Genomic DNA, 10,466 nt, shown 5'->3' with positions numbered 1-10,466 from the left:
CCTTTTCATTGTCCAATCCTTTTTCTTTTCTTGCCCTTTATTGTAATTTCTTGTCTTTGCATTCATTTTTTTTTTCATTCACTTTCTTTCCTCATTCATTTGCTTTACTTTTCCTTTCCACTTCTTTCCAACCCCCTTTGTGGTTTTGCTGCTGGTCATGTTCTGCTGATATGAATATCTACAAAGGCTCAGGTGAGTACCCTGGGGAATTGTGTGTTAATAATATTTTGTCCTTAAGTGTCTGTGTCTGCTTGTATAAGCATTAGCATTACATACTTATTTACACAGAGACAATTACACAAAACACACACTTGTGTGCATGCTGCCATAACTAAAAACATAGCTATCTTGTCTGCGATCAGGTGTCTGAGGTACTGCCCTGTTACTCTGACTGCAGTCAGTATGTGTGGGAAGTGGAGTCCTGGTCCATGTGTGTCCTAAACCCACCAAACAATCTCACAAATGCTGGACCTACCCAGCCTGTGTGCGGAGAGGGCTTCCGGACCGGAACAATCCGGTAAGCTCAAAAAAGTTGAATTAATAAGAAAATGTCCCCATTCTGCCACAGAACAGCAGCACAATATATTACGTTTTAGCTCTGTGGTACAATGATAAAACAGATCCTGTGTGCGTCACACAGCAATATTGTCCCATAAGTCAGCGTTCAAAACCGAGGAGAGGTCACAAACAGTGCCAAACAGATTCATAGGGTCATAACTCTGCTTCTTAAAGATAAGTGAGGTCATAACTCTGCCCTTCCGACGAAAGTGAGGTCAGGGGGGATGATGGGAAACCATTGGTGATGTTATAACTGAACAACAGTTTTTTCTGCTTATATTTGTGCTCTCACCTTGTAACATTTTCTTTGCTTATGAGGTGCCTCAATCACCCCAGACATCTGAAGTTTAGGCTAACATAACATTTGTATTGTCTCTGACCCAAAGTTGCTTGAAAAGGGGAGGAGACAACCAAGATGAGATTGCGGATGACTCATTGTGCGACCAGGAGGAAAAGCCAATCGGAGTCGAGCCCTGTCTACTGCCGTGCCCCGCCCACTGTGTGACATCAGAGTGGAGCCAATGGACCAAATGTACCGTGGTCAGTTTGACTGATGGACGAATAGATGGAAGAGCTGATGAATGGATGATAAAATATCAGGATGGAGAGAAGCTTGTCACGATAGGATAATTTAAAATAAAGTGTTTATTGCTTTAGTAAATATACTGCAGTGGATTTAACACAAATGATTCACAGTTGTACTGAAATACGCGACAGGTAACAAAATCAAAGTTTTATTATACTTATAAATCTGAGCTTTTTAAAAATAGTCCCTAGGAGAATAGCAAAACCAATTCTTCCTGTTTTGTTGGGAGTCCCACAATGACTTTATTGGTGATTAAATCATTTTAATTCATATCTAAAAATGCCAAAAGGTGCATTGATTTTTGTGCAGTAATTATAATCAGTTTCTAGTATGGGAATGTTTCTTGTTTTGCACTCAAATATCTGGTAGAAACCCCATGAAAGATATATGTTGTTTAAAGGGGTCATATGATGTGATTTCATGTTTGCCTTTGTCTTTGTAGTGTTACAAGCTGTTCGTGCATATATAAGATCTCTAAAGTTGCAAAGATTAAAGTCTCAAACCCAAAGAGACATTCTTTATAAAAGTCAGTACTCAATCACACCATTCTAAAACGGTTCATTCAAACACGCCGCCATATCTCTACGTCATTATTTGGGAAGATTTGCATAACACCACTCAAATGTACTGTATATATAAAGAAAGAAGGTGTAACTTTTTGTCACGTTCGAGAAGGAGGAGATCTGGGTCCAAATGCAGGGAAGGAGTTTTAATCATAAAACAATAAACAAAACACAAACAAAAGGCCAACACGGCACAACACGACTAGAATACAAGATCAAATAAACAAAACAGGAAACACGGTCTAGGAGGATCAGGAACACAGAGAAACACACACAAAGACAATGCAGCCAGAATGAATAGTGGGCAATGAGAGTTCTTATAGTCCAAATGATTGTGAACAGGTGTGAGCTTGATGAGTGCTAATGACAACAAGACAGGTGTAAACAATCAGGGAAGTGCAGTGCAAGGGAAAGGGAAACAACGACCTCAGGTGGGTGAGGGAAAACCCACAGACCAGATCATGACACTTTTATTTGTGCTGTAGTATTGTTGCAGTCGCTGCCATGTTGTGAAGATGCTGTGTGTTATGTAGAAATCAGTAGTTTAAGAACACTGTTTAAGAACAGTAAATGCAAATATTAAAGAGTGTGCAGCACATTTTACAGAGGTATGTTTCCTGAACCTGGGAGAGTAGCCTACAATGCGGCTGTGAACAAAGGCTGTTTCTATAAAGTAGAGCGCTTCTGACTCACAGCCTGTAAGTACATTTTCATATTTAAAGATTTTGCTACTGACTACTCAAACGCGAGTTTTCAGCAGTGTTAAGAGTAGTTCTTGTTGTTTGTTGTTTTTACAATCACAAATGCAGACATGCTTTTACGTTTACACAGAGTGAAAAAAGAGTACAAGTCATTATAATCGGTAATTATGTCCTCACTGGATGCAACAAATGGATCATTTATAATGGGTTTTAATGTTTTTGTCTCGTCACGCTGGGACACAGCATCAAAACATGGTAAGGGGCGTAACATTTCTGTCACACACTTGAGGTATTTGGCAAACCACAACGCACTGGATAGCTGGCCAATCAGAGAACACCTAGCTTTTCAGAATGATGAGTTTTGTTAAAATCTACACGTTTTAGAAAAGGCGGGGCAGAGAGGAGCAACAAAAATTTACAGTATGTGGAACATAATGTGTTTTTTAACCTTAAACCTCGTAAACGCATTGCATTACACCAAATGCGCAAAGTAATGTTCTTTTTAGCAACATCATATGACCCCTTTAAAAAAATCCACATCGTTTTATACATATTTTGGTCATGAAATGGTTGCACTCAGTTGCACTTGTTGCTATTTTTGTCACAACACAACTCGGAAAATAAAATGCTGATATGATGACCACAGCTACTGAAAGAGCTTACAGGTGGCGATGGATATAATCGTAGGCTTAAACCAAATGCCGTACCATCAACTTTTCCACAAGACTCCACTAGGAGTCTAAACACCCCTGGATATTAAGTAAAAACCGCGCTGAGAAACTCTTTCAGTGGCCTCGGCTTCATGACAAGCGTCAGCATATTTACATCGTGTCAGGACGGCATCTAGCGTTTCTTGTCTCTGCCATTTGTAAGCTCTCTCAGTAGCTGTGGTCTACTAAAAGCCTCAAAGGCATCAGGGTTGAAGTGGAGAGAACAAAGATGCAGGTCTTTAGAAAGTTTTATTTGTCCACAGGCATCTTCTCATTCTTTTCTCCTCTTCTTATTGGTATGAAAGCAGTGAAGACACACATTGCTTCTCTTGTTGCCCTTCGACTGAAAATTACAACCAAAAGTTGCACCATGTGACATGTTAGTATTTTATTTTATGAGTTGTGTTGTGGTAAAAATAGTAACAGGTAGCGCCAGTAGCTCACCGAGTGCAACCATTTCACGTCATTGACATAAAGGCAGTCCAAAATATCTATAAAATGATGTGGATTTTATAAATAATGATCTTTCATGGGTTTTCTACTACATATTTCAGTAAGAGACATAATTTGTGTTGGTTTTCTCTAGGATTGTAATGATGGTGATTTAAGGTGGAGGAGTAGAAGTGTCTTGAGATGGCCAGAAGGAGATCATACCTGTCCTGATCTAAACCAGACTCAAGCCTGTGTCAATATGACCTGTCTCAAATACTCCTACGTTTACTCAGGTGCTGTTACAAGTGTTCACGCTTTCACAATTTAGTGTTTGTAAAATGTGTTTTGTCCACATTATGCAGCACAATGACTTATTTTGTGTGTGTTGTGAAGATTGGAGTAGCTGTCAGCTCAGTGAAAACGCTGTTTGTGGCCGAGGGGTTAAGACCAGACTCCTGAACTGTGTCCGCAGCGACGGGAAGCTGGTGGAACTGAGCATGTGCAAAGAGGTGACTGTTCTTTTCTCACTGGAATTCTCTCTCAACTGAAGCTCTAATAGAAATCCAGTTATTTTATTGTTTTCTTCTCTATTTTTTTTTAGTTGGGTCCTTCACGTGGAAAGCTCTCTGCCCCCTGTGAGGTGGGCTGTCCTGTTAATTGCCTGATTACAGAGTGGTCCACCTGGTCAGAATGTTCACACACCTGCGGAAGCCAAAGTATGATCTCCAATTGATATAATAATTATTATTATTTAACATTTTAAAATAAAAATTTGGTTAAATATTTTAATGAAAATCTAAGTGGTGCTTTCCTTCTCAACACAGAACAATATAATATTATTATTATTATTATTATTATTATTAATATTATTATTTTATTTTTATTATTATTATATGGTACATATTTTATAATAATTTGACTTTACAAAAAACATAAGTCGCCCTTTCCTTATCAGATAAAAATTATTTATTGAATATCTCTCTTAAATATTGAATATTATTTTATAGCCTTTTTTCATGAAAACAATGATTTTTTCTTTCTTTTCAAAACTGGCAGATAATAATAAAAGCAAACAATTTATAATCATTTAACTTGTTTAATGTTTGATAAAAAACATAAGTGGTTCTTTCCTTCTGAACTCTGGCAAACAAACAAATAAAATGTTTAATTATTTGTTATTTAAAATGAATATTTTATGAAAACAGTGCTTTTCTTTTTCAATAATGGCAAATAAAATAATGATAATAATGTATTAATTTATGTGTTTAATTAATCAATTAAAAAAGAAGAGGTTAATTATTATTTTAAAATTAATTACTATTTAATATTGTTTTATTATATATATATATATATATATATATATATATATATATATATATATATATATATATTATTACATGTTACATTATTTATTTTACATACATTATTTATTAAAAAACAGGTGGTCATTTCCTTTTCTATTTAATGCATTTCTATTTAACTATTTAACACATTTTTTATTAAATAAAAAGTGATAAACTGGTAAAAAATAATTATTAATTTAAAATTATTTTTTTTTTTTTTACAAATATTTCATAGTCTTTTTTTAATAAAAACTGTGCTTTTCCTTTTCAATACTGGCAAATAATAATAATAATAATAATAATAATAATAATAATAATAATAATAATAATAAATTTATAATAATTGAACTTAAACTTGTTTTATTTTTTGATAAAAAAACAAGAGTGGTCCTTTCCTTATCTACACTGGTAAACAAACTAACAATTAAATAGAATGTAAAATTAATTATTAAATATTAGAAATTATTCATTATTAATTATTAAATATTAAATATTAAAAATTTAAATTATACATTTTTTTAATTAATTATTACTTTTAAATAAATAAATAAATTATTCCTTTTCAAATAAGGTAAATAATAATAATAATAATAATAATAATAATAATAATAATAATAATAATAATAATAATAGCAAATATTTAATAGTAATTTAACATGTTTTATTTTTTTATGTAAAAAAAGTGGTCCTTTTCTTTCTCAACACTGGCAAAAGCAAACAAAGAAACAAAGAAAATGTAGAATTACTTATAATTACTTAAACATTTTTTGTAGTCTTTTTTATGAAAATGGTTTCCTTTTCAGAACTGACCTGGCAAATAATAATAATAATAATAACAAATGTAGTTATGTAATATTATAAATAAATGTTTAATATTATTTTATTTTATTTTGATGAAAACATAAGTGGTGCTTTCTATTTCAACACTGGCCAGCAAAAATGAATCTAGTGTCTTTTAGAAAGATAGCACGCAGCTGTTTACACCCTTGAGAGCTCAGTCATGCTTCCTTGAACTTGGCTGTTGTTAGGGGCTTAATTAAAAGCTTTTATCAGTCTCATTTATCTCAATTCAAGGCTCTGTCGGTCCCATGAGTAAACGCTTCCCAGAGCGCTTATTAAATTTCAGCATGCAAACAGAGCTCACACTGGACTTGAGCTTCTGATCCCATGTGTTTGTGTCTTGTTCTCTGTCAATTTCCCAGGTCAAATGACACGCTCCAGGGTCGTTTTGCAGCCTACCGGTGAGGGAGGTCGTCCCTGTCCATCTCAGCTCTCCCAGACTCGCCCGTGTCCCATCAGGCCGTGCTACAGCTGGAGACTAGGGGACTGGAGACCATGCATGGTGGAGGTAGTATGGATGCAGTGCAGCTGATTGAGTTAAACTCAAACACACCACTGCTGCTACCGCTGAGACATTGTCCTTTACATGCACAAATGAACAGACTGAAGAAATTCACATAGCTGAAGGCTACTGCTTTCCATTAAACTGTCAAAGCCAACGCTTCATGTCAGGGTTTCCCCTGAGCTCATATGAGATAAAATCATTCTCGCTGTGTCGTTATGAATAGCTCTGATAGATTTCTCTTTCTCATTCTCAGATCTTTATATAGGTGCGGCGTCACATAAAAGTAAACAATGGCTTTGAAGAAAACCCTATTCACTGATGGATTTGTCACACACTGATTCATTCTGCAACTGAAAGTATGCGTTATAGAGGAAATTAAGTTATATATATATATATATATATATATATATATATATATATATATATATATATATATATATATACACACACAGAAATAAATTACACTATATATATATATATATATATATATAATATATTCAAATAAGAAATCTAATTATTTTAAATTGTAGCAATATTTTGTACCAAGCATAAGCAACCAAGCAAAAAAAAAAAAAAAAACAAAGAAAGAAATCATTATACATCATAATTACTGAAAATTAGGATTAAAAATTTAAAATAAAAAATTTCAGCTGAAGTTGAATATGTACAAATAAAATAACTGTAATTACAAAATAAAATAAATTACTGACAAAAAATATAAATAGATACAAATAAAAGTATTCCAAAAAAAAGTACAAGTAAAATAAAATATAAATATCATATTTGGGGGTGTAATATATGTAACTGTAAAATAGATCATTACAAAATTAAAAAAAAATACTTGTAAAAATGAAAATAGATACAAATAATAAATGAAAATATAAATGAAAATTAAAATTAAGATTCATTTTTAGTTGTAAAAAATGTAAGTAGTCCAAATAAAAAAACATATTTTGGGATGTAAAATATGTAACTGTAAAAACTAATTACAAAATGAAAAAAATGTACTTGTAAAAAATGTAAATAGAAAAATAAAAATATACCTAAAAGGTATATCATTCTGAATGAAAATGAAAATTAGGATTAATTTTTAGTTGTAAAAAATGTAACAAGTACAAATAAAACATATATATATTTTGGGGTGAAAAATATGCATCTGTAAAATATATAATTACAAATAAAAAAAAGGTTTTACTGTTAAAAATGTTAATAGATACAAATAAAAAAAAGACATAAGTAAAAATATGCCTAAAAGTAAATTGTTATAAATAAAAATTAAGATACATTTTTAGTTGTTAAAAAATGTAATAAGTACAAATAAAAAAATAGTTTGGGGTGTAAAATATATATCTGTAAAATATATAATTACAAAATGTAAAAAAAAAAAATGTAAAAAGTAAAGTAAACATATACCTAAAAGTATATAATAATATATTTTATTTTATTTTATTAATATATAATAAATAAATATTCAAGACTAATTTTTAGTTGTAAAAAAAATGTAATAAATAAATAAAAAAACATAAAAATAAAACTAAAAGTATATCATTATAAGTTAAAACTAAGACTAATTTTTAGTTGTAAAAAATGTGCAAGAATAAATAAATAAAATAAAATACAATTATTATTATAATATTATTATTATAATTACAAAATGTTAAAAAAAAATATTTTATTTTATGGGGGTGTAAAATATGTAACTGTAAAGAAAAAAAAAGATTTTTACTTGTAAAAACTGTAAATAGATATAAATAAAAGTTTTGATAAATAAAAGTAAATAAGTAAAAATATGCCTAAAAGTATATAATTATAAATGAAAATTAAGATTAATTTTAGTTGTAAAAAATGTAATACGTTTAATAAGTACAATTTAAATAAAATTATTTTAAAGTGTAAAATATTTAACTGTAAATAGAAACAAATTAACTGTAAAAAGAAACTGCCTTTATTAGTTTCTCAGCAGAGAACAAAGACTACCAACTAAAGGTGCATTTTTATACCATGTACTGTATAATGTATAAAATCTCCCTACAGCCTCAGTGAAATAGGTGTCCTGAGCAATCAAATGTGTTTCTATGACAGACGTTGGTTCTGTAAGCAGGAAAAAAAAAAGAGTCAAGGGAGCAACACACTTTTTCAGCCAATCAGAAGAGCAAGCGATTAGAAAAGCTCTCTGGCTGTGAATCATTTGGCGTGTTTGGACACAAGCCCATGCGGAGGCCTCCTCGCGGTGTTATGAGCCAATTATATTACGGTTAAATCTGGAGTGGCTTCTTTCTACCCACCAGATTTACACTTTCTAAATAACAGAAATCTAAAAAAAACACCTGCAGCGCACAGCAAATGAATAATACATCTAAATAGTCCAAAATAACATCACCATTTTGATCTTTAGATCTTTAGACAGCTGAAATTCTCTGTAATCTTTCTCTCTCTCCGTTCGCAGGGAGCCGACTGTGGCGAGGGAGTAAGTCGGAGGGAAGTATCCTGTGTAGTGCACTGGGGTTCTCTTTCAGGTCCTCCTCAGCCCGTTCCAGTAGAGGATCAAATGTGTGTAGGAAATTCACAGAAAGTCAGCGAGACTGAGTTACTGCAGCTCTGCGCAATCCCTTGTCCAGGTTTGCATCTCACAAAACACAAAGCTAAATAATGACACACTAGTGACTACTTGATAGTGACATTTATCAAAATGAAGGGTCCGTTAGTGATGAATCAGCATCTTAAATTAATCACATCTGTCTTGAGGAGCTTTTCGCACCTGCTCATTGGCTGTAATTTCTATCTCGCGTTCAGGAGAATGTCATCTAACCAAATGGTCGCAGTGGAGTTCGTGTCAGCTGCTGTGTTTGGATGGGAGGAGTTTTGAGACGTGGGGTCGACAGGCTCGTTCTAGAGCCGTAGTCACACAGGTCCCGGAGAACCAGGACAGCTGTCCCAGCCAGATGTATGAGACGCGGCCATGCCGAGGTTTGTGGGAAACTATACAGAAGAAAACATCTAGTGGTCTGAGTCATGATATATTTAAATGATTTGTGAAGGCTGGAGTAATGGCTGCTGGTGAATTCAGCTTAGCATAACAGGAATAAATTACATTTTAAAATACATTTAAATGTTTTAAACTATAAGAATATTTTGCAATATTATGTTTTTTTTCCCCTGTATTTTTGAGCAAATACAGTGCCTTGAAAAAGTATTCATACCCCTTCATTTTTTTCACATTTTGTTTTGTTGCAGCATTATGTTAAACTGCTAAATTACTTTTTTTTTCACATCAATCTACATCTCATACACCATAATGACAAAGCACAAAACAGGTTTGTAACAACTTTGCAAATTTATTAGAAATAAAAAACTGAAAAGATCCCATTGCATAAGTATTCATACCCTTTTCTGGGTAATTTCTGAAATTTAGCCCAGGAGCATTCATTTTGCTTCTAGATGTTACTACACTTCGAGTGGAGTTAAACTGTGGCAAATCCATGTAAATGAGTATGATTTAGAAAGGCACACACCTCTCAGAAAAGGTCTAACAGCTGAAAATGCATATCAGAGCAAAAACCAAGTCCTGAGGTCAAGATAACTGCCTGTAGAGCTCAGTGACAGACTTGCGTTAAGGCAATGATCTAGGGAAGAGTTCAGAAAAAAATCTGCTGCATTGAAGGTTCACAGAAGCATGTAGCCTTCATTATCCATAATGGAAGACGATTGGAACAACTAGGACTCTAGAAAATGTCTGCCAGCCCCCATCCAAGCTGACAGAGCTTGGTGAAAAGGTGAGGCAAAGAATGGCAGATAATTGCCAAATGCAGACGTGCAAAGCTTGTCACATCATACCCAAAAAGACTTGAGGCTGTAAAGGTGCTTCAACTATGTACTGAGTTAAGGGTATGAATACTTATGCAATGTACTTATTTCAGTGTTTTATTTTTACTAAATTTGTAAAATTTGCAAATCTGGTTTTTGCTTTGTCATTATTATGCTGTATGGAGTGTAAATTTATGTGGGGGAAAACTAATTTAAAGCAGTTTAACATAATGCTGCGACAAAACAAAATGTGAAAAAATGAAGGGGTATAAATGCAAACTTTTGCAAGGCACTGTAAATGCAGCCTTTCTTTAATTAAAAAAAAAATCTGACGAAAAAAAACTTTTTTGTTGTTGTTGTAAAAAGTACATAATTATGAATACAAATTAAGAGATAAGTACAAATATACAGTAAAATGTATTTA

General features: G+C 32.7%; 1 protein-coding gene across 1 annotated transcript in view; it reads left to right on the top strand.

Annotated features, from left to right (window-relative positions):
- The window catches only part of LOC141294334 (thrombospondin type-1 domain-containing protein 7B-like), a 38,849-nt gene that overhangs the window by 19,289 nt on the left and 9,094 nt on the right, over nt 1–10,466 (top strand). Inside the window, exons 3-10 of the mRNA XM_073826391.1 lie at nt 363–517; nt 945–1,098; nt 3,705–3,843; nt 3,944–4,059; nt 4,152–4,266; nt 6,096–6,241; nt 8,685–8,856; nt 9,032–9,205. Coding sequence (XP_073682492.1) covers nt 363–517; nt 945–1,098; nt 3,705–3,843; nt 3,944–4,059; nt 4,152–4,266; nt 6,096–6,241; nt 8,685–8,856; nt 9,032–9,205 — 1,171 coding nt within the window. The remainder of the gene's footprint in view (nt 1–362; nt 518–944; nt 1,099–3,704; nt 3,844–3,943; nt 4,060–4,151; nt 4,267–6,095; nt 6,242–8,684; nt 8,857–9,031; nt 9,206–10,466) is intronic.

Source organism: Garra rufa, chromosome 20 (assembly GCF_049309525.1).
Source record: "Garra rufa chromosome 20, GarRuf1.0, whole genome shotgun sequence".
Taxonomy (NCBI): domain Eukaryota; kingdom Metazoa; phylum Chordata; class Actinopteri; order Cypriniformes; family Cyprinidae; genus Garra; species Garra rufa.
This window is presented reverse-complemented; position numbering and strand designations above follow the sequence as displayed.